We start from the raw sequence: 25992 nt of genomic DNA, 5'->3' as shown, positions 1-25992 counted from the left end.
AATTTGACAGTGGTTGTTGCCTGTAAGTATATTTTGTGTAATAATTTTGTATACCTATAATCTAGCCTGCATTCTTTAAGCGCCTGTAATATTTTGCTAAGTTCAACTGTGTCAAAGGCTTTATGAAAATCGATAAAAACTAGAACTAGGGGTTTATTGTATTCCACTACTTTCTCTATCAGACCTTTCTCTATCTAGAGAAATGTACCGTATATTTTTGCCTTATTACCCTGGCCTACTAGTAGAACGCTTAGCGGAACTATGGTGGGACGTCGGCCACTCGGAAGACCAAGGAAGATGTGGATAGACGAGGTGAGAACCGATGCTAAAGAGATATTGAGGGTGGGCCACTGGAGAAGAGCAGTCAGGGACAGAAATACTTGGAGGCGGATGCTGGGGATAGTGCCATATGAGAGAGAGAGAGAGATTCTTCAGAAGGTGGGGTCAATTTCTTATTAAAAATCCACGAGGAAAATAAAATTCTTGTAGCTGGCTGTATACCATAAATCACAAAAAATACAAGATCCTTTGTAAAAGGTATATTTAAAAGACCCCAATATGGGTTACATCACAAAACAAAACGTTTTCGGATTAATAGGTAATCCATCATCAGTGTTAAGTCCTAAAATAGTAAGTATAACCTAATTTATAATAGATAATGTTATAAAAGTTGACTAAGGTTAAGAATTGACAGAGGCCATACTTACAATAGCATGCATGCGTGAGCCACCAAAAAGTTATGGGTAAGAACCCTTTAAAAGTTTCAAGATCTTAAATGATACTACATATTTTTAATTTTTTTTTATTATCTCCCTTTATTGACCATCAGATGTAAAACAAACATCTATAAGTTAATTTGTTGGTCTTACATTAAATTAATTATTGTAAATGTGGTGACGTGGAGAGGTAAACATCCAGCGATGTTTCCTCAGTTACCTCTTAGGTTGGATGGCCAGCTTCTTCTGAGTCTTCTATTGTGGGCAGGTTGCAGTAGTGGATGAAGTAATGGATTAGGATGGTCTTCTAGTTTGTTGTGGTGATTTCTGTTGTTTTCTCGGATGACTTCGGTTACATATGGAATTTTTAGATCAGTGTGTAGAGTTTGGTTTGATACATACCATGGTGCATTAACTATTGCTCGAAGTATCTTGAATTGCGCTCTCTGGATACTCACGGGATTTTCTAACACAGCCCCACAGTTCAATGCCATAAGTCCAGATTGGCTTTATAACTGCTTTATATATTAGCAATTTGTTTTCTATTGAAAGGTGGGATTTTCTTCCGATGAGCCAATAAAGTTCTTTAGTTTTTAGGTCAAGTTGGATTCTTTTCTTTGTTATATGGTGTTTCCAGTTGAGTTTACTGTTAAAGTGTAGCCCTAGATATTTGACTTGATTACTTTGTGGTATTTTTATTTGATTGATGGTTAGCGGTGGGCAGGTTCCAGTCCGGAGAGTGAATGTTATATGGGATGATTTTGTTTCGTTTACCTTAAACTTCCACTTTTTCAGCCATATTTCAAGTGAGTTTAGATGCTCTTGGAGATTTTGTGTTACTGCAATAGGATCGTCATGCTTGGCAAAAATAGCAGTGTCGTCTGCAAATGTCCCGATGGTTGTTTTATCATTTGTAGGCAAGTCATATGTATATAGTATGTACAATAATGGCCCTAATATGCTCCCTTGTGGTACGCCAGAGTGAATAGGCTTGTATTCCGAGACTTCTTCATTAAATTTTACTTTAAACTGCCGTTCGTGTAGGTAAGCTTTCAGTAGGTTGTAGTAACTTACTGGGAGAATTCTTTTTATTTTGCATAACAAGCCTGGATGCCAGACTTTGTCAAAAGCCTGACTGATGTCTATAAAGGCTGCTGTGCAGTACTGCTGGTTTTCAAGTGACTGGTTGATGGCGTTGACTATGCGATGGCATTGTTGTATTGTTGAATGGCTTTGTCGAAATCCGAACTGATGATCTGGGATCCAATTTTGTGGATTTATTTCTGCATTTATTCTGTTTAGAATAAGTCTTTCAAGCAACTTGGAGATTGTTGGTAATAAGCTGATAGGCCTATATGATGAGACATCTAGAGGGTTTTTGCCAGGCTTTGGTATCATAATTATTTGTCCAATTTTGAGTGCTTTGGGCCAGTAGTCACATCTGAGTATTGCATTGAATATGTGCAGTAGTTTAACTATGCCCTTTTTGTGTATTTCTTTTAACATTTTTGCGGTTATCAGATCTTCACCTGGTGCCTTTTTTGGGTTTAGGGTGACAATTACGTCTCTAATTTCTTTTGGAGTAAATGATTTTATTCAGTCCTGTATCTGTAGTGGTTCTTCTAATATTTGGTTCGCTTCTGGTACTTGGTCGTCATTTAGTGGAGTAAAAATGACAATCGATAAAAAGCCTTATTGGTTGATAGTGATGTAAGTATCTGATCACGATTCTGTAGGCTCATTCTTCTTTTAGTTGGTACGTGTGATGGTATATATATTTTTTTCCTTAAACTCCTTAACCAATTTTCGGTATATTTCTGGTGTTTCACAATTTATTTTGACAACGTTGTTTATTAAACTTTTTGTCTGGTATTCTTCTTTTTTCGCTATTTCCTCTAATTGCTTTGTCATCTCGTTGAAATCCTGTACCCCGTGTACAAATATTGGTGGAGGTTTTGGTATGTTGTTGGTTTCTGCGTTTCCAGTATTTTCTTCTGTTTCTTTTGACGGCGGTTGGAATCGGTTACCTGTTACCATAATTGTTATGTATTTTCTTCCTTTTATTGCTTCCCATGACTTGCCATGCGTTTTTACTGTTTGTCTGATTTTCTTCTTCATCTTCGCTAGTTGATGTCATATATAGTGAGTTTCTCTGTCTTCGATATTTGCACTATTTTTACTTGATGTCGGTTTGCTGCTGAACTGGTTGAGAGTAATATAGTTTGTATTTACTGTCGGTATAGGAGTTATATGATACTGTTGTTGCATAGTTGGCATATTCATGTTCATTGAATTTTCTGGTTGGTTCATCATTGTTGGCTGCCACTGTAGTTGGTTATTGGTTGCTTGTGTCATTTGTAGATTTATTGGATCACTCTGTATGTTTTGTTGTTGATAAACTGGTTGTCCATTTCTGAACCCAATAAAGATTCCCCGAAGGTAACATATTGTTTTGTTTTTCTCACTTATTGCTAATGGGTTTTTTTATTGTTGTTGATAAGATAATTAGAATTCTTAATCACCGGTTTTTCGGAGTGCTTTAACGATGTTTACACCTCGATAGCCCAGCGACGACTATATATTTTTAATAAAATAGAAGGATGTTGCAAATATTCCTGGATATAACCCAGGGCAACACAGGACTCTAACCCACGTGGATGTGATGTTTTTTTAATTTCTTATTAAGCAATTTATGAAAAAAAAAATGGAAAAATTTAATTTTTTTCTCCCGTTTGCCATTATAATAATTTCAGTACTGATTTCAGTACTAAAAATATTGGTTAGTTGCGCGAGTCGATTTAGTATGAAAAATGTCAGTTTGTGTTTGCAACTATCCGAATTATCAGCATGTAGGCATGCGCTCTACTAATTTTATATTGATAATATTGATGTTGAAGAAGTATTTTAAACCTTTCTAATCCTATTTTTGAGTAAACAAAATAAAGATGAGCTAAAGAGGCAAATAATGAATGCGAACAATAACAGGAAGCGAAAGCTGAAATTATGTGCAGCAGCTGTATATAATTACAATGATGCTAGCAATTAAAAAAAAACGATACACTTCTATTATGTATAAACAAAACAAAAGTAATATACAATATATCCTCACTTTTTAATATTGTGTCAATTTTAGTACAAGAAATTAGAACATGTTTTAATTTTTAGTACTAAATCGGCGCGCGCATCTAATTTGTAGATACAATATTTTTAGTACTAATTTCATTACTAAATTTAGCATAGTGGCAAGCGGACCTTGTTGTTATACAATACAGTGATGAGCGTGCTAATAACCGGGATTGGCAAAAGATGGGAAACACATTAAGTTGTGAGATAAAAAGAAATGAAACTAGTGAAGGTGGAAGATATTTAACTTTAAAAACCTATAAACTTACATTCTACTGACTTATTGTTTCCCGCCTTTAGACGTATCGGACGAGCATAGAAAAAAGTGTTGTGTGATTTGGTAGAATGCGATCTTACTCTTTAAAAAATATGTCACGTATTTCAGCGCCATCTCAGCACCTGGTTAAATGGAAGGGTACTACAAATCTTGCCTCCACATAAGTGGTTTGTAGCTTCGACATGATAGGTGTGAAATTTTAAACGTTCTTGTTGTTGATTGGATAGGAAGAGTGGCGTAATCTAGCCTCCATGCTAGGTACATCATAGCCTCCATACGGTACTTCCAATATTTAATATTTTATTCAAGTGGACAATAAAGGTACAACACAAACAACTTTTGTTTCTTAATTATTTATTTATACAATAATGTGACATTTTACATATAAATATGAGTATTTAATTTGGATTAAATATATGTTTACTCGTTGAATTTTTCCACCGTCTGCACACAACACCTGATGGGAGCCATTAGACCTAACAACAAAACGCGAAATAAAATGTGGATTTTAAAACTGTTGGATAAACAGTACCTACAATCAGAAAATCTCTACCTTACAATCAGAAAAACTTACCTTTAAAGAGGTACTCGATTACAAAATATCAAAAAACACGACTGAATATCAGCTTTTTATGGTGACACAAACACATCACATAACCGACCATATAAAATAACTGAACGACAACGAACGAACGAACACGAACACTGAACACAGATTCACAGATAGCGCAGGATTTGTCAAAAGTCATGTTCCACCAATCACAATGCCGACATCAGCGCCTCTGACAAAATGGAAGGAAAATAAATACGATTACATGTTTTTTATTAGAGTGCGCGGGGCATGCGGACGAGTTTGGCAACTGCCACTGTGACAGTGACAGTTTTAGTTGACAATACTCCTCTGATACGTCTAAAGATGGGAAACAATAGATAGAATGTAAGTTTCTAAGGTTTTTATCGCAAAATCTTCCACCTCCACTAGTTTCATTTCTTTTTATCTCACAACTTAATGTGTTTTCTATCTTTTGCGCTATTTTTCCGGTTATTAGCGCGCTCATCACTGTATCTCGGTAGCTATGCATTTAAAAAAAATGTGAAGGCAAAAATGTTTTGCAATTAAATTTCCTGCCAAGATAGAATTGATTACAAATTGAAAAATAATTACTATTTTGCAAAATTAGCAAAAACCATTAAAAAAGGGCAAAAATTATCTCTCGATACGGGCGTAAAAAGCAAAAAATTTTCGATCTTTTTCAGATTTTGTTAAATAAAAAATTAGCAAAAGTTTTGCGACTCTGCTTTTGAACTTTCTTGCCTGGACTATAATAAAATCATCCACGTCATTCCCACGTCCTTTTTGTTGACAGTTGTTTTGTTGACAGAAGTTCTTTGTTTTGACAGTGACAGTGACACATAGATTCAAATAAAATAACTACAGCAATCAACAACATTTTTTTTGTTTGTTTCCATAGTTACTTTACTCCTTTGTTGATTGTTATGATCGTTTTAAACCCTAGTTGGACTGTTGACAGTGTTTTTAATAAACTACAGATTTTTAAACCTAAATCAAAATTAAGCAACCTAAACCATGACCGAAACAACTACAAATACAGACTCGTTTGTGTCTTGCATCAAAGTAAAAGGAATCGAATTGTTGCCTCCAGTGGTAAGCATTGAATCTAATAATATGATGATTATTATACAATTATACGTTTTACGCTACAGAAATTAGAGAAACCAAGAAACCATTATTTGTATTGTTTCTATTTATTTATAACCTTGAATAGGCTTTCAAGCTTAATTAATAATTGATTTGTACCAAAAATTCTCAAGGATCATTATTTATAGCTTTATGGTGTATTCTTTGGTTTTAGTAAAACAATTTCGCAAAAAATCAATGTTATATTTCACATTTTTTCTATAGATTAATCCAGCACGTCGATTAGAACTGCAGACATATAAACAACAGGCCATAAAACTAGAAAAACGTCTCCGAAATTGTAAGGAATTGAAGAAAAATCTACAGGAGTTAATGTCCACCAAAAACCTCACCAGCTCCCCATATTTTGACGGAAACAGCCATATCGAAGCGTTAGGAATTTCCTCGGCCAGGAGCAGCGTCCAACCAAAGAAGAAACCAAATCTAAGTAGAGATATCATTGATGTTACCGAATATAGCAATGATGGCATTAAGTTAATCAATAGAGAGGAAGATATGGTGTGTGAATCTAGACAAGGCCAGACTGATTTCAATCAAGGACAGCTATTAAGCGTCGGTGATGCATATGAAAGTGATTCATCTTTAAATAAGTCAAGCGAAATACCTGTCTCCTCTGTGATGTCAAGTGCTAGAGAACCGCATTCACAGTGGGCTACTCCTGATTTTATTGGAAGTTGCGACAATCAAGTAAGCAGTGATATTTTTAATAATAGGTTTGTTCTAGCAAACAGTCAAACTAGTCAGAAACCGTCAGCAAACAGTTGGTCAGTGAGAGAACATAATACAGTCACCAGTGCTATCCCCTCTACTCGTGCTGGTCCACTATACGCTGATGGTTTCAAACCGTTTGAAACTGATGCTAGAACAAACCTAATAATAATAATATTTTCTGCAGCCGTTCCGAAAATAAAACTTTCTGTATGATTTATTATATCGAAAGTACCATTTTACAAAACTCGTACCAAAAGTAGTTACTTTCGGGACTAATTTTTTCACTTTCGGGACACTTTTTTTACTTTCGGGACGATTTTGTGTAGCTAGGTAACGGCTTTGACAATAAGGTCAACTTTGTATTTTATTATGACAAATGAAATTAATATCTCAAAAAATAGTGAAGTACTGATACGTCTAACACTAATTTCAATACTGCCACTTCTGTTACTATTCCTAACAATATCAATGTAAATAATTGTTATAATTGTGTTATTAATATTCATAAGTAGATTTTTTTAATGTTGAATTCACGAGAGTAACTTTGTTACTAAGTGTTTAATAAAAGTTCATAAGTAAAGTTTATCCATATATTCTTTTTAACATACAAAACGGCTGCAGAAAAATATTGTATGTAATACGATCCAAAAGTGATTTTATGAGATGTACAGGATTCCAGGACTCCCTACGGCTCACCCTGGAAACTTCCTACTCATCTCGTAAATATCACTTTCAGAACTTGTTACGTAAATTGCTATTAATGATATTAGCATGATATTAGCACTCGATCAAGCATGCTTGGATTGGTTTACTGTCTTCCTCCATCCTGTTTTTTCTTCGCTTTTAGGCCTTCTTTTGCTCTTTTTACCACCTTATCTAGTGCTTAACGAAATTTTTGGCCTTCTAACTTGGCTTATTTTTTGCCTCCTAAGCATCTAAGTCTTTATGCTCTTACTATTGTAATTATTTTAGGCTCCTTATATAATTCTTTGTTTGTTCTTTGTATCCACTGATTGTTTGTCATTTTCCGCCAAATATCATTTGAAGTATTTTCCTTTCCCATACTTGTAACATTAATCACCCAGTTTTTGTCACAGTCCAGGTTTTTGAGGCATACTTAACGATCAGTCTTATATCAGTCTTTTATACGTTCTTAATTTAGGTGCTTTGGATATATTTTTGCTTCTGAGTATTCTATCAAGTGCATACATGCAACGATTTCCTGAGATTAGTCATTTGTGTATTTCTTCCCGGATACTTGGTTTATTCGCAAATAAAGTCCCTGAATATTCAAATCTCTCTACCTGTTCAAATTTATACATTTTTCATTCATCAGTCGTTATCATCAAATATTGTCCTTGTTCAAATAATTGTACCATTGTCCGTTCATTCCATGTACTGTTTTGTTGTTCTGAAGCTATTTCCTTGTGGCATTTTTATAATCAACTATTTTCAATGAGAAATAAGCCACAATTTTACCAAAAAAATGATTTTATTAACGTTTCGACGCCCAAGTCGGATGTCGTTTATTTTGCATTTTGAGGTATTATTTTGTATTTTATATAAATTATATTTTAGGGTCATTTTTCACCGAGAAAATCTTCGAGCCCAAAACCGACAAGATCCACACCACCTAGAAACAAATCGAAAAGTGCTACAGCGAAACCATCCTCTTCCCCTAAACCAAGACTGATTAGAAGCAACTCTTATACTCTCGAATCACCGAGCCCGATACTTTTGGCCCATCTCCAGAAATGCTGCAAGACAAATCTAGAAGTGCCAGAAGCAAGTGGAAACCTTTCACGAGGTTGGACGTCTTTAGAGAATAACTTTTCTCTAAATAGTGAAGATAGTGAATTTAGCAGTTTAAACACTGTATACAATGCTAACTTGAGCAGTCAAACTGTTAGCGATAAAGTGCCTTTAGATGGAGTGGGTGACAAAGAGCTGAGGCTACAAAAGGATACTGGACAGAAGTCTCCTACTATTGAGGTAAGTCATTTTCAACGAAAATTTTGTTTTCGTTTTTAAATTCACACAGTCTGTTCGTGCATTGCTGCCCTTGCAATACTTGGAGCCGATCTACCGAAGGATTAACATGTAGTTTTGTCTCCTGAATCCAAATCTGAAAACTGCATTTCGATATCTCAAACGATCTTCAAGATAACTGACCTCAAAGTCAACTTGCATCTCAGGACAGCAATTTAGGATCTTTCAGCAATTTTAGATAGCGAGATAATTCTACTGGATAGGAGCCTTTTTATACGAAAATCATTCTGATGTATCATAATTATTACGGTTATTATTGCGACCGTAAATTGTTAATTAACAATTTAATTGTTGCTAAACTAATCGTTCAATTTCCACTGGCTTCCGGAAATATCAGAAAAGCTTTTATGTCACCAAGTTATTTAATTATAGATAAATAATTACTGGAATAAAATTTTACTTGAAAATAAAAGATTTTATTGGGAAAACACGGATTTTCTGAGGAAAATTTTCGTCGAAGCAAATCGGGAAAAAAATATCTCTATGTAGAATTTAATTACGGTGAATTTTTAGTTGGGTGTTTTGGTGTTACGTTAAAATTTTTTGAGTTATATAGCGATAATTGAAAAAAACACGATTTCGTAGCGCTGAATTGTTTATAAAAAATAGCACATTATCTACGGACTTTGCATACCTATATATATTATTAATATCTGTATCTCGGAGGTAAACTACGCTATGTCATTTCAAGCAACTGTGTAGTAGAGCACTTTGAATGTCATAAAAACCTGATATATCCTATAAATAAATCTGATATATCCCGAAAGACAATGTGACCATATTTTAATGATAATATATAACCAATTTGTATGATCCAACTAATAAAATAAGTGGATTAAAAAAACTTCACACCAAAACAACACTATGTCGACATAGGGAGTTTACCTCCGAGGTCTAGATATACAGGGTGAGGCAGATAAAAGTCCTATTAGACATATCTCGAGAACTAAAGGAAACAGAATCATGAAAATTGGAATGAAGGGGTTTTGAAGAGCGATCTCTTTATTTTCATTGACTTGCTACTTCCGGTTATACCGGAAGTGGCTTATAACTTCGTTTTTTTAAATGGAACGTCCTGTATATTTTTACATTTTTGGATTCTCCTGGATGTCTTCTTTCTTAAAATATGAGGTTTTGTAATGTTATACAGGGTAGTTTAAAAGATAAATTACGTTTTTTTTTCTTAATTTCCTAGCAATATTCACACCCTGTAGAATTGTAGTAGTTTGACATCAAAAACTCTATTTTTGTTCAAATGATTTTTAATATAGTCTACTATTGTTAAAAATTGTTAGTATTGCTAAATGTTGAATTATACTATACAGGGTTGGTGGAAACCCGGAAAGAGTATTTTCTGAGTTTTATTAAATGGAACACCCTATATTTTATTATTGTAATGAAATGATATTTTATGCTACTTTTTTATTTCTTAAGCATTCCCTATACCTAACTGCTTTAATTTGTGAGTTATTGGTGATTCAAGCCAAACATTAATTTCAACAAAAAATACGTGAAATTTTATTAGGTTGGCCGTGAAAATATTCAATCACAAATAATTTTTCGGAAATAAATACATATTAGTCTAGACTGATCTTTAAAATTGTCAATAATGGTTGAGCTATCAAAATACCAAAATACCAAAAAATGTAGTTAACATTCTTGGCGCGATTAACAATTAAGCACAAATTAAAGCATTTAGGTATAGGGAATGCTTAAGAAATAAAAAAGTAACATAAAATGTCTTTTCATTGCAATACTAAAATACAGGGTGTTTCATTTAAGAAAATTCAGAAAATCCTCATTCCGAGTTTCGAGCAACCCTGTATACTAAAATTTAACATTTAGCTATACTAATAATTTTTAATAATAGTAGACTATATTAAAAATCATTTTAACATAAATAGAGTTTTTGATATCCAACTACTACAATTCTACAGGGTGTGAAAATTACTACAAAATTAATAAAAAAACGTATCTTTTAAACTACCCTGTATAACATTACCAAACCGCATATTTTAAGAAAGAAGACATCGAGTAGAATCTAAAAATGTAAAAATATAGAGGGTGTCCCATTTAAAAAAACGAAGTTTTAAGCAACTTCCGGTATAACCGGAAGTGGCAAATTGATGAAAATATTTTTATTAAATAGATCACCCTTCAAAACCCCTTCATTCCAATTTTCATGATTCTGTTGCCTTTAGTTCTCTAAATATTTCTAATAGGCCAGTTATCTGCCTCACCCTATATACAATCATAAGATTTAATTCCAGCAATAAAATTTTTGGTATACTGAATTCGCTCAGCTGAGATTGACTTTGACACATTCGGAATAGGAAACATACAGCACAAAAATTCCTACCTAACACAATTAACTGCTCAAATCAACTTAATCTTTCACTAAAAAAAGAAGAATTATTGGAAATAGTGTTAGTGTATACTAAACCCATATAATTTTGCGGAATTTATTTCTACAAAATATTTTTATTTTGAACAATAAATAATTTTCTCATTTGTTATCAATACATTATGTTATTTATGTCTGTTTACTATTAATATTATTGGTTATGAGCAAATAAGTTGGGTCGTGTAGTAATTTCCAGTCACGTCTAGCAACCTAACTTCCCAAAAAAGAAATTACGAACGTCACTAGACAGTTGTGTTTCGGCTGAGCGAATTCAGCATAAATAACTTTTTCCTCCTTTTTTTTCTTATTTGCCCAGAGTATGAGTAAGTTAATTATTTTTCTCTTGTAGGTGGTCCAAACTGACATCTCTGTTCAGCATATAACTGTCAACGCCAATAGTGAGAATATAGAACCTGTCAAAGGCACCTTGGACTTAACCAATCCAGATTGTCAATTGATGCAAGTTCTGAAGAAGATACCAGAAGATTATTCAAAGCAGATCATAGAGCTACTGGAAAAACGTAGGCAAGAACATCAAGATAAAGTAGAAAATTTTGGAAAACAATTTAAAGAGGCTTCTTCGAAGGATGAAGATTTAGACGATACCGACTCCATTACTTCGGAGCTGTCAAGTTGGTCGAACTATTGCGCAGTCGCGGACAAACTAACGGAGATCGAGCTCCAAAAAATGTATCCAGCAGAAAATAGGGCCAGTTCAACGATTATCAGTAATAAAAAGTTTTTCGAAAACGAGACCTATTCTGGGGATAGTTCTGATAGCGGGGCTTACCAAGTTATCGAGAGTACCCATATGGAAAAAGAAATTGGAGTCTTGGATAACACCTTTGATGTTGATTCAAAAAGAATCGAACAGAAGAGACCAGAGAGTATGAAGAAAGTTTTTCTTCCTAATAAAAGCATTGAAACAGCTAACAAGGATGCAGCTAAAAGGGTATGTTAATGTCTGATAAGTAGTGACCTAATGTACAAGTAAAAGTTTCTCTTACATAGTAATCATAATACACTCTTAGTCAAAAAAATCCAAACAGTGAGTCGGCATTATTTGACACTAACTAAGATGAAGGCTCAATATTGTGACAGTATACTCGTAGACGCGCTAAATGGAAGTGATATAAAACAATTTTATTATATGTAAATAAATATTTATAAAAATAAACCAAAAGAGGTGAAAATTTTATAAAAAGCGTGTATTTTGGTTTTTTTTATTTAAATTTTAAGTTTAAATTTTAAATTATTGATATTTCTAGAATAAATAATCCTCCTAAAACTGTATATTCTCGCATTAGAATTCGAAATATTTTTACGTAAAATATATCTATCTACAAAACTCACAATTATTAATAATATTTTTCTTTCAAATAGTCCGACAACTTAGTTCTATTACACAGAAATATAATAAATTAATTATAAACAGACACTACTTCCCTATGGATCAACACTAACGAATTCCAATATCTTAGAAAATAATGCACTACTGCACTGAACACATCGATATACAGGGTGTCCCCGAACATAGTGCGTTCCTTAAAGGTATAGGTAGAAGGCACCATGTAGAGCAAAAAAGTCTTATAACATTTTTTTCTAAATAGACCAGGGCGCATCTGTAAAAATATTAGTACATCTGGACGTTGAGAGGTGACTCAAATTTTTTTGCAGAAATTGCTTGAAAATAAATCAAATAATAATATTTGAGTTATCCTCCCTCTCAAAAAGGTCCGGAACATTGTTTAAATAATCAAAATGTCAAAAAGTTAAGGAAAAATTCGATTTTTTTCTTGGTTTTTTGATTATAACTTTAAAAGTATTCATTTCCGAGAAAAGTTGTACTGACATAAAAGTTGCGTAATTAAATTTCCTACAATATAGAATTGGTTGAAAATTTAAAAAATAGTCACCCTTGTTGCAAAATAGCAATAATTGTGAAAAAAACATACAAAAACAAGTATTCGCATTTCACGTTTTTCAACCATTTATGCTACACTTAGGACCTTCATATTTCACCCTGAAAAACTTTATGATACAGTAAAACAATGCTGTAAATTTCATTAAGATCAATTCAATAGATTTTGCAAAATAAATTTTGAAATCCAGCTTTCGTAAAAAAAATTCATTTTTTCAAAATGTTACAGGACTGAAAATAAAGCAGATAGCAAGTTGAAAATTTTTTTGATTATAGAAGTGTTCTGTACCTTTCATTTGCAATTTTGCAAAATTAAAATCAATTAACATCACGGCGTCAGGAATTTTTTTAAATAAACATTAATTATTGGTGCTACGCGCAGGACAGCGGATAGTTTGCTCTGATTGGGCATTCCAATGACCTTTGGTAATGATTGATACATTTTAATTTTTATTACATTTCGATATAAATAAATTAATTTGTTTATTGCAAAATAAAAACACATACTCTATCCTTTGAAATAACACTTTTATTAGCAAAAACTTTCTTTGTTCATATATTTTAACTTAAATAATAAAAGTTTATTATTTTTAAACATATGCAATTGTTTAAACAATATTTCACAAACAATAATAAAATTAGTTTGATTTTTGTGGAATTAATATATTAAAATACAACAAAATATAGAGTAAGAAAATAATATATTAGATAAAGATTAGAAGACATTTTGGTGGAAATCAACTTGTGTGAATCGAACACCGCCGTCCTGCGCGTAGCACCAAAAATTATTGTTTATTTCAAAAATTTTCTGACGCCGTGGTAATTAATCTATTTTAATTTTGAAAATTGCAAATGAAAGGTGCAGTACACTTCTATAAGCAAAAAAAAATTCAATTTGCTATCTGCTTTATTTTAAGTCCTGTAACATTTTGAAAAAATGAATTTTTTTTGCGAAAGCTGGATTGCAAAATTTATTTTGCAAAATCTATTGAACCGATCTTAATCAAATTTACAGTATTGTTTTACTGTATCATATAGTTTTTCTGAGTGAAATATGAAGGTCCTAAGTGTATACTAAATGGTTGAAAAACGTAAAATGCAAATACTTGTTTTTGTATGGTTTTTTCGCAATTATTACTATTTTGCAACTAGGGTGACTATTTTTACTTTATCGTACTATATACGTAGTATAGTATAATAGATAAAGTTATAGGATCGTGCAAAAAATTTTTTTTCAGATTTCACTTTTTTTCGACGTTTTGAGTCCCCCTGAGTCTAAAAAGCAAATAAAAAAACATATCGGAAGTATGTACGTACGTATGTCGCCACCGCCCAGCAAAAACTACCGGACCGATTTTGATGAAATTCGGTATGAGTTAGTTTAAGAGAATTTTGTCGAGAAACTAAGCTTTTAAAAAAACCTCTCAAGGGGGGCCGAAATAGGGGGGTTATTTAGGGCCCATTTTTGCAAATTTTTACCGAAATGGATGAAATTCAACTCAAAGTAAGCTCATCAATAGGTAAATAAAAATACGGAATTTGACATTTACAAATTCAAAATGGCGGCCAACATGGCCGACCGCCCACCCGACACATTTCCCTACCTATCTAAAAAGTTGTTTAAGATAAGTTTAATTTGAAAACGTCGTTATATAGCCTAAAGATGGGACTATAAGAAGGATGTTATCGTTTTTCAGAAAAAGTTAGGGGTTGCCTATATTTAAGGGGTCAAAATTTGACATAAATTTGAACTCGATTTTCTCAAAAATGGCTCCAAGGAATTTTTTTATTTTTTGATATGTTTTTGATATCCTATCGGTAAATTGAATGACATTAGTCAGATTTCTTAACTCCCCATAGGAGGGGAGTTATGAATTTTTTATAAAAAAATATTCGAGTGCCCGTAACTTCCTTCATAATAGAAACTTAAATTTGAAATTTTGCAGACATATATGGTACTTTATTATCTATTATCACAATAAATTTTGTCAAAAATATGGCTTCCGGTTGAACCGGAAATAAATAAAAAATCTTAATTTTTTTAGATATGCTCTGTACATTTTTACATATTTTGAAAGAATGCAAAATTGCCTTTCCAGTGACATAAAATTCATTGCTATAGCTCAAAATCTCGAAAAGTTACGGTAAATAGAAATTTTGCTATAATCTTATGTGTGTCCTCTCTCACGCGATCATAGCAGAGCATTATTGTAGGGCAGTCAATGAGGGTATTTGGCTCCGAATTCCATCCTACTACATTGATGTACTTGATATTTTCACAGTAAGTAGGGAATATCTCAAGAAACAAAATCTACCCTATATACTATGGCGCTTTTACCTTGGGGCGGTTCCCACTTCTTCAAGGGGGTGGAAAATTTGTTGGTAAAAATAAGCACGGAAGTGGCTAAAAAACCTATGTCTAAGCAAAAACTGGTCTATACTTTTTTTTTGAGAACTCAATACTTTTTGAGTTATGCGTAGCTGAAAATTAGCTATTTTCATTGAAAAATGACACCTTTTCGGACGGATTTTTTGTGAATACCTTAAAAACTATGCATCGAACTAAAAACACTATATAAAACATTATTTAAATTATAAATAATAAAGATATTCGTTCCTTCGTAAATGTTCTATTTATAATACAAAAAGAGATATGGTAGGTGAAAATAGTTTGTTTTTTGGTGCATGCTCAAATTGGTGTATTCAACTTAAAATAACAGAGGAACGGTAGGTTTTAGGTGTATAATGCTACCAACACCTTTTGTAGTGTTTGAAAAGGCCTTTAAAACGAGCACCGTTAAATGTCGGTTACATACAAATTAAGCGAGATATGGTGCAAAAAATATATGACTAATGTACTTTAAGGAAAAATTAAAAGTATATACATTTAACTCCCCGTCCACCATAATTTAAATGCGATACCTTTTAATATAGTGTTATTTCTACTTTCAAAAAGTTGAACGGGTTTAAGATGAATGGTTTTTGTAAAAAATGTGATCAAATTCATTCTATAATCGGGAACCGCCCCCATGATAAAAGCGCCATAGTATATAGGATAGACTTTGAATTAGGAGATTGGGCTACTTCCAAAATTTCATTAAAATCCATGCAGTAGGATAGAATTCGGAGATAATATCTTGTTCTTAATCTCGCGCATTGACTGGCGTAATCGAAATAGAATGAAATGCAAATATTGTAAACTATTAATTTCTCAGAAAAATGAACTAATTTGAAATGAAAGTATGACTAATATTCTATTGAATTATGCAATAATTTATACATCTATAGTGTGTCCCCGAAATATGGCATCGAACATTTTCTCAAATTCAGGAATTAATGATGCGTAGAACCGTAAAATACTTTCAAGTACAGAAGGTGTTTCTAAAATATCAAAATAACGAGTAACTTTGTTATTTTTATAGAATGCCAGTATCTAGTACGATAACGATAATAGATCGGTACGATAAAGTTCACGGGCGGCCCTTCCGTCCAGCGTTTTTAAATTTCTAACCAATTCTATATTGTAGGAAATTTAATTACGCAACTTTTATGTCAGTACAACTTTTCTCGGAAATGCATACTTTTAAAGTTATAATCAAAAAACGAAGAAAAAAATCGAATTTTTCCTTCATTTTTTGACATTTTGATTATTTAAACAATGTTCCGGACCTTTTTGAGGGGGAGGATAACTCAAATATTATTTATTTGATTCATTTTCAAGCAATTTCTGCAAAAAAATATGTTGAGTCACCTCTCAACGTCCATCTCAAAACGGATGCGCCCTGGACTAAAACTCAACCGTTTGACCAAAAAACGAAAATACATTTTGGTATGCCAATTGAAATCTGAAAACTATGTATACAAAATCTAAAGATAGACACAGTCACAATTCAAAAATAGTTGCAGCATGACCCTTTAGTATTTACATTAAACCCTGTCTTCCTCCTCAACAAACAAACAAATTCTTGTTTTGTTTGATGTTCACACATAGGGTGGTATAACTATTTTGCAGGTGTCTTCTGTCTGATCTACATTGCTGGTGTCAATAACCTAAGTCACAAATAGTTCTTGTACAGTAATGTCAGATTAGTTAATTTTATGAAAATAAAAGTTCGCTTATATGGAGAACAATGTAATTTTTTTTGGAAACGGTTTTCTTTAGAAAAAAATGTTATAGGACTTTTTTGTTCTACATTGTGTATTATATCCATACCTTAAAGTTAAAGGAACGCACTATTTTCGGGGACACTCTGTATAGGTAACAGAACCGACGGAGATTACACTTAGAGAACCGACGGAGGTTTGTCAAAATTACAGTGACTATTTCTATATGTTGCCTAATCAGTTATCAGTTATAATATTTTCGATTTCTTGTTATAGATAATCAATTTTAGTAGTTCCAATGTGACACAAAATCTAGGCATGGGATAAAAAGGTTTATTTGAAGAAATGATCTAAGACGTTTTCCAGAAAGTATTTTAAGACAGCTGATTCTTTCATATATTGTTCCCTATGCTTCCTCGAACACCGTACCGGCCATCTGGCTGCTGATACAGGCTGTGTTCATTACTGCGCAGTACACCTGTACAGGTATAGTATTTTTACTACAAAAGCGATATTACGTAAGTCAAAATTTTTGACGTAAGAGAACTGTCTAAACATTGGAATGTGACTTTTCATTATTGTCATTTTTATTATAAACGTGGCAATAATGAAAAGTCACATTTCAATGTTTTGACAGTTCTCTTACGTCAAAAATTTTGACATAAAAAAAACAGAATGTGACTTTTCATTATTGTCATGTTTATTATAAACATGGCAATAATGAAAAGTCACATTCTAATGTTTTGACAGTTCTCTTACGTCAAAAATTTTGACATAAAAAAAACAGAATGTGACTTTTCATTATTGTCATGTTTATTATAAACATGGCAATAATGAAAAGTCACATTCTAATGTTTTGACAGTTCTCTTACGTCAAAAATTTTGACCTATGTAATATCGCTTTTGTAGTAAAAATACTATAAATATAAAATCAGGCTGATTGATTAGTGTGATAAAGCTTTGTTTTTTTAAATGGAACACACCATATTTTATTTTATATTCGAAATCTTCTTAACTTTCCCATCACAAAAATATAAATGTTTGTTATGTTATACAGGATATTTACAAAGGTATAACCAATGTTCGATGAAAATCGTAATAAGTTCAGCTCCCTGTATAAATAAAAATAAGCACAACAGCAATGGTTTATTGGTGCCATATTTTTTTGTTGATTGTCAAAATTTATGAAAATGGTGGATATTGCTAATTTTGTTTATATCGAATACAGGGTGAGTCAAACGCAACTATATTATTTTTTCAGTAATTTTAAATAGAACACCCTAATTAATAACTTGCTCTGAAAAATGAAAATATCTCGAAAACTAACAAATTTAGGCATAGGGAATATTATACAAAAATTAAAGTACTGTAATGATACTTTTCGATGGTGATATAAAATACATGGTGTTCCATTTAAAATTTCTGAGAAAAGTATGTACTTGCGTTTTGACTCACCCTGTATTCGATATTCGATATAAGGAAAATTAGCAATATCAACTATTCTTAAAAATTTTCACAATCAACAAAAAAATATGGCACCAATAAATCATTGCTGTTGTGTTTATTTTTATTTATACAGGCAGCTGAACTTGTTACGCTTTTCATAAAAAATTGATTATAACTTTGTAAAAGCCCTATATAACATAACAAACCTTTATATTTTTGCGATGGAGAAGTTAAGAGAATTTCGAATATAAAATAAAATATAGAGTGTTCCATTTAAAAAAACATAAGATTGGTCTGCCACTATGTTATCGAACACCCTGTAACATTCTCAATAATTTTGTAATGTAAAGCTGAAAGTTGACTACAATTTTTGTTATTAACTTTTATTACTATCTATTACTATAGCGGATCTACTGAGTTTTATCACACTCATCAATCACCCTGTAGATTGAATTTAAATTATTTTAGGACGAAAAATTTTTTTTGTCATTACTTTTTAAACCACAGAAATGTCTGGCAATTATAGTTCATATTTCTAATAATGTTTAAAAGTAATGACAAAAAATTTTTTCGTCTTACAGTAATTTTAAATTCGATATATTTACCTGTACAAGTGTGCTGCGCAGTAATGAACGCAACCTGTATCAGTAGCCAGATGGCCGGTACGGTGTTCGAGGGAATAATATACATATTAAAGAACCAGTTGTCTTAAAATACTTTTTTCCGACGTTGCTAGCTCTTGGTCCAAAAGTGTATTTTTTTGTTCTTCTTAATGGCGGTACAGACTCGTTTTTGTAATATTTTATTTAAGTATAGATTAATGTCCACCTCATACTAACATATTTCTCAAATTGGGCTCTGTACCGCCATTCTTGTGTGCCAAATATCTCAACAAAATATTCAAAATTAAAGCTGCAATTTTGGATCGCGTTTTCCGTTTTGGTGACTCGCTGATGTAGCCTCTTAAAACCACTATACACTGACAAAATTAAAAGACGTACAAAATGCAAATGTCCGGATTTTTTTGACCAGGGTACCGTTTTGGAAGAGATTTTAAAGACTATAGAATGTAATTTAATTTTTTATTGAAGAATGCATTATAATACAAGTTTTGTTGTAGCGATGGGCTGCGTGTATAATATGTGCCTACGTCAAGGGGTATTTGACTAGAAGACTACTTCACACCTCTCGGGTACAGTCTAAAATCGACACGATTAGAGACGCTGTCATTTGCGCTCTTCAGCTCCACGAAGTCGAACATTTTGACGAAGCAGACGCCGAATTACATAGACGACTGATTAATCAGGTAATCTCATTTGTCTTTTTGTTAAATCTACCTCGAATTTAACGATTTTTTACTAAAACATTTAAGTAAAATCCTTTATAAAAGGTATATAATTTATTAAAATTCCCTAAAAGGGCTACATCACATATGCAGAACGTTTTCGATCTGATTACAAATCATCATCAGTGCTGAACAGGATGCTCACATGCTAAGCCACCAAAATTGAAAATACAGGGTGTACCCGAAAATAGTGTGTTCCTTAAAGGTGTAGGTAGAAGGCACCATGTAGAACAAACAAGCCTAATAACATTTTTTTCTAAATTCATCCGTTTGACCAAAAAACGAAAATACATTTTGGTATGCAAACTGAAGTCTGACAACAGCGTGTAATTCAAAGACAGTCACAATATATAGTAGGTTTGTAGGTCAGTAGTTGTATCTGGTAGGGGTAAAATAATGTAAATATCAACCAAACCTTCTGCAGAGGTCTAGTGTTTACATTTTTTCACCCTGTCCGTGGTCGTCCCCTCACATCAAACAAACCAAGAATTTGGTAGATTATAACAATAGATTTCAGAAAAACATTAGGTGGGTACAAATAATTTTTCCTAGGTGCATTTACATTTTAGGAATTAAACCATAGTTACTTAAGTAAAAGTTATAATTTAGGTAAAATTTCGAGCCCTAATTATAAAACCTTAATTAATTCAGATAATAGCAAAAATGCCACATTATTAAAGCAAGAAATAATTATTTTGCAGGTAGGTACGTACCGATGTCAACAACCCCAAAAATCACACCTCAAATAGTAAATAAACAAGGGTTTCCATTAGGTTAATTTTCAACAGTCACAAGTTCTTATACGCCACGTTGCCATGTCATTTAAATTCATGAAAATAAAAATTCACTTATATGGAGAACAATGTAATTTTTTTGTTGGAAACGGTTAACTTGAGAACAAAAAAAATGGTATAGGACTTTTCTGTTCTAAATTGTTTATTATATCCATACCTCAAAGGAACGCACTATTTTCGGGGACACCCTGTATCCCTGTAAAGGCCCTTTAAAATTATACAGTCATGGAAACATTGACTAAAATTGTTTTAAATAACATAGATGTTGTAAATATTATATGCTTAGGCCCCGGGCACTATTTGTTCCCCACAACTAGTGGTTCAGCTACCTCATATCTTGGACGGTCGATGGCAACCCATCGACAGTTTAAGATATGAAGAATTTGAATCTGTTCATTAAAAGAATGAGTATGATCTAGAAGGTGAAGTTCGTATGTAGAATTTATTTTTCTATTGTTGAAAGCCCTTTTGTGTGCTGTTATCCCTTTGTCAAAGTTCTGGCAGTTTGACCGATGTAAGTTTTCGGACAGTCACCTTAAGTCAGTTGGTAAACACCACTCTGTAGTTGCATCAGTTATGATGGACTCTAGTCCATCAATTATTTATACATACATTGACCGGCATAAAAAACGGCCAACCCACAATATGGGTCATTTTTGATGTCTCGAATTTCCTAAACCTGTTGTCCGATTTAAGTGATTTTTTAATATGTTATAGCCTTATTCTTTAACAATATCGCTGTAATAATATTGTTGCCAGACAGGTAAATTATCATTGTATACCAGGTGTATCAATCACACTGTTTTTTCTCAAAGTTCACCACATCCTATGGAATATTCTAGCATTTATAAAATACTGAAATTAAAACCCAACTATAGCCTTCTGTTTTCTTAACATTCTTTTTTTGATTCATTCGCTTATGTTGGTTAACAAAAAAGTTAGGTACTTTAACAACTAGCCATGTTTTTCATCAATACAGGGTGTTTCTAAATAAGTGCGACAAACTTTAAGGGGTAATTCTGCATGAAAAATAATGTCCGTTTGCTTTATAAACATATGTCCGCAAATGCTTCGTTTCCGAAATACGGGATGTTGAATTTTTTCTTACAAACTGACGATTTATTTATTGCTCTAAAAACCGTTTGTATGAAAAACTGCAGAAAGTATGAAAACTAAGTTGACAAAAAATTGATTTTAAAATAAAACGGTTCCACAGGCTTTGCGCAAATCGCTTACCTGGAAATTGGCGTTCTTTAGGACTTGGTAAACTTGCAGACCCAAGGGTGACGATTAATGGACTCGTAATTGGACGACGCCGACGGTACCGTCAAAGATCACGAAAAGTTCGGAATTCGGGAGTACTTTCACCGTTGAAGGTTTTAAGCGAAGTCGTAGAGTCGTACCTTCTTGTCCTGAAGGTACTCAGCGGAGCATGTCCATTTGTATACGATACGCAAAGCGAATTTTGCACTTGTGGATTAGTAAAAAATGGATATTGAGCATTTATTTAAATTAAAAGACACACAAGATTATTCTGCATCACTTTTACAAGGGGCAGACAAAAGTAGCTAAATATAATTATTAAATTATCAAAACTTATTCTACCCGAAATTAATAAATATTAGAATGATAGTGAATATAAAATAAAGAAATAACGATTCCCGAACACCGGTTGAGATATGCAAATGAAATTTGGTAGGTTTTAAGAGGTTGTTATTGCGCATTTTTTGACATACAATTAAGAATTTTATATTCACAATTGGCGTGCATGCGGGTAATATTACCCGTCATATTACCCGTATGCGCGCCAATGGAGAATATAAAATTATAAATTGCATGTCAAAAAATGTGCAATAACTGTCTGTTAAAACTTACCAAATTTCATTTGCATATCTCAACCGGTTTTTAGAGCAATAAATAAATCGTCAGCTTGTAAGAAAAAATTCAACATCCCGTATCACGGAAACGAAGCATATGCGGACATATGTTTATAAGTCAACCCGTCATTATTTTTTCATGCAGAATTACCCCTTAACGTTTGTCGCGCTTATTTAGAAACATCCTGTATTGATGAAGAACATGGCTAGTTGTTAAAGTACCTAATTTTTTTATGGTCCAACATAAGCGAATGAATCAAAAAACAGATTATCAAGAAATCCTGAGGCTATAGTTGGGTTTTAATTTCAGTATTTTATAAACGCTAGAAAATTCCATAGGGTGATGCGAACTTTGAGAAAAAACACAGTTTGATTGGTACACCCGGTATACAATGACAATTTACCTGCCTAGCAATAGTATTATTACAGCGATATTTTTAAAGAGTAAGGCTATAGCATATTTAAAAAATCACTTAAATCGGACATCAGGTTTAGGAAATACAAGACATTAAAAATGACCTATTTTTTGGGGTGCCCGTTTTTTGTGCCGGTCAGTGTAGAATAAGTAACGTATAAATTGTTTTAATAGGAACCATGACATCATTTGCCTTTTATAACTTTTTGATTCGCATTTTGACAGAATTATCAAGTCTTTTCTTGATACTTGCTTGTCTTGAAATCATCTGAATTACAGCTCGAATAATTTTTTTAATGTTCAGCCAGTTACAATCAGTTTATAGTGTAATGTGTAGTGTGTGTGTTGAGTAAATGTCTTGTTACTTAGTAAAGTCGATTTCATTATCTTTACAAAGAGACGCTTATTGTATCTGAACGTCTAAGATCCCGCAGGTGAGTATTGATCCTTTATCCTTTCTTTATTTTATTTATTATATCCGTTTCATCTGATCCTATATTTCTAACTTCCGATACCGCTGGTCTAAAAAGATCAACAGAAGTGAAGTTAAACCAAGCTCTCAATTTTTTTTAACCAGTAGATTCGTCTTCTTCCACGACTCCTTCTACCCTGTATTCTTCCTTGCATTATTAATTGCAACAAGTTATATAGTTCGGCCCTCATGGCATGTCCCAGATATTGCAGTTTTCTAACTTTAATTGTATTGAAAACCTCTTTATCTTTTCCCATTCTTCTCAACACCTCGACATTCGTGATTCTATCCACCCTACTTATTCTTAATATCCTTCTGTATGCCCATAACTCGAAGGCTTCTAATATGTCCGAGACATCTTTCTTTAAGGTCCAAGCCTCCAACCCATAAAATAATACGGAGAACACGTAGCATCTCCGAAGTCTTATCTTTAAAGAAATTGTAATCCCAGCTATGGTCTACAGATGTTCAATCGGATTAAGGTCTGGTGAGTTTGATGGCCATTTAAGGCATGATATGTTTTTCAAACTACTTGTGAACTACTAAAAAATATAAAATTGTGATGTGAAACACATCCATGACGTGATCACATTAATTCGCGCAATACTGTATTTGTATGTGCTGTATACAGTGTGTTAGTAAATAAGTATGAAAAACTTTAAGGGGTAATTCTACATGAAAAAATAATGACAGTTTGCTTAATAACAGAAAATATTTCTAAAAAGATTTTAACTATGTGCAAGGCTACAACAAATGTTCAAAATTACCTCCTTTAAAGGTGACAGCGTAATCTTATATTCGCCATTGGCGCGCGTACGGGTAATGGCCCGAATTTTTTAAGGAAAAAAATAGTACACCACTGAGATATGTCAAATTAAAAATCATTTTTGAATTCCTCGTTCAATTTACGACAAAAATTGTTTTTGTCTTTTTTCATATGAGGCGCCGTTTTTATGTAAAAAAATAAAATATCTTAACGTTTACAAAGTATTTGAAATAAGTTTCTATGGATATGAAATCTACTTCGAATAATTTGTAAGCGTTAAGATGTTTTATTTTTTGTATAAAAACGGCGCCGCATATGAAAAAAAGACAAGAATTATTTTTTGTCGTAAATTGAACGAGTAATTCAAAAATGATTTTTAATTTGACATATCTCAGTGGCGTACTATTTTTTTCTTTAAAAAATTCGGGCTCGTACCCGTACGCGCGCCAATGGTGAATATAAGATTACGCTGTCACCTTTAAAGGAGGTAATTTTGAACATTTGTTGTAGCTAGTTAAAATCTTTTTAGTAATATTTTCTGTTATTGTTCTACTTTGGTATTATTATATTGGAGAGTTCTTGATAATGTATTAAGAAATGAAAAATAAAAAAAAAACAAGAAAGTTTCTTTTTCATAAATTAAACGTGGAATACAAAAATAATTTTTAATTTGAAATGTGTCAGTGGCGTACTATTTTTTTCTTTAAAAGAGCAATAAAAAAATTGGCAGTTTGAAATAAAAATTTCAACACCCTGTATCTCGGAAACAAAGCATTTGCGGACATACGTTTATCGAGCAAACTGTCATTATTTTTTCATGTTTTACCCCTTAAAGGTTTTCATACTTATTTATTAACACCCTGTATAGCGCAGTTTGACACTTGTCCTCGAAAAAAGAGGTAAATTAAGAATAGTACAGTTACAGCGTTTGTTATTATTCCACAGGTCTCGGCAGCTTGTTACGAAATCCACGATATATTCTTCAACTTGCCTATGTCCGAAAAGATGGCGATCATAGCAACCGACCGAAAACGATTATTGGAGAAAGCTAGAAGACCGTCTTCCGCACCTGAAATACCTCGATCCTTATCTAACTCCAGCAGGTCTTCGACCAAGAGCTTCCATTCACAGACTTTGATGAAGACTTGACGAACTGAATTAAAAATGTCCTTTGGTGCTGCTACTAGAGTCGGCTGTATCGGCTCGGTAGTTTTTGTTTTACGATGAACTGTTTTGATGCTGACCTTTATCAGAAGGCAAGAGTTTCAAAAACTTAACTGCAAGTCTTTTTTTTTCATTCCACGCCTGCAAATTCTAGAAAAAACGACGAATCAATGTTTTGTTGAGAAAATTACAGTTTTAAATTATTTTTTGGTGTCTTTTGTTCGTTTCTATTGATGCAAAACATATCCATATTTATCAGCCTTCAATAGAAATCAGTTCATAATATTTTATGTTTGTGGGCATAGGGTGGAGTTGTAGCTTTTGCACTTAACTTATACTAAATTTAAATTTTTTGAAGCATTCCTAACGAAGCATTTGACGAAATTGACGAGTATATACCAAATATATCATTTTTTTAGCGTACTGACTAAACGACTTAGCTCTCAAAGACAATCTATTTTGTTACTTCCATCGTTTTTTAGAGTAGACAATAAAAAGTATGTTTTATTATACGTGTTTTATTATAAATCCTTTGTACCTATCAAAAATGTAAGAAGACTATTTTAATGTGTCGAAATATTTGATTTGAGAAAAGAGGATATCAGAAAAATAACAAATACCTACATGAAAAATGATGAATAAATGAACCAGGAGAAATAACGCGACATTGGCAAACTTGCTATACACC

At 32.7% G+C, this 25992-nt stretch overlaps 1 protein-coding gene and 1 long non-coding RNA gene across 3 annotated transcripts; one reads left to right on the top strand and one right to left on the bottom strand.

The window, feature by feature from the left end:
* Window positions 1-4453: 4453 nt before the first annotated feature.
* On the bottom strand, window positions 4454-4910 carry LOC126892955 (uncharacterized). The gene is made up of 2 exons (XR_007701062.1): window positions 4691-4910; window positions 4454-4592 (listed from the first exon to the last, which is right to left on the bottom strand). It is a non-coding gene; the product is annotated as an uncharacterized LOC126892955 (long non-coding RNA).
* Window position 4911: 1 nt separating this feature from the next.
* LOC114326906 (uncharacterized) lies at window positions 4912-25812 on the top strand. 2 transcript variants are annotated; one of them, XM_050662897.1, is made up of 6 exons: window positions 4912-5053; window positions 6041-6523; window positions 8126-8539; window positions 11350-11952; window positions 19592-19777; window positions 25086-25812. In XM_050662897.1, exons 2-6 carry the CDS (start codon window positions 6149-6151, stop codon window positions 25287-25289), a joined length of 1782 nt encoding a protein of 593 aa, XP_050518854.1. In that variant the 5' UTR covers window positions 4912-5053; window positions 6041-6148; the 3' UTR covers window positions 25290-25812. The 2 variants fall into 2 exon arrangements, with proteins under 2 accessions (XP_050518854.1, XP_028131168.1); XM_028275367.2 differs by lacking the exon at window positions 4912-5053 and adding an exon at window positions 5514-5782.
* Window positions 25813-25992: the final 180 nt, after the last annotated feature.

This window comes from Diabrotica virgifera, chromosome 9 (genome assembly GCF_917563875.1).
Source record: "Diabrotica virgifera virgifera chromosome 9, PGI_DIABVI_V3a".
NCBI lineage: Eukaryota > Metazoa > Arthropoda > Insecta > Coleoptera > Chrysomelidae > Diabrotica > Diabrotica virgifera.
The sequence above is the reverse complement of the archived record's forward strand: the minus strand, read 5'-3'. Positions and strand labels throughout refer to the sequence as shown.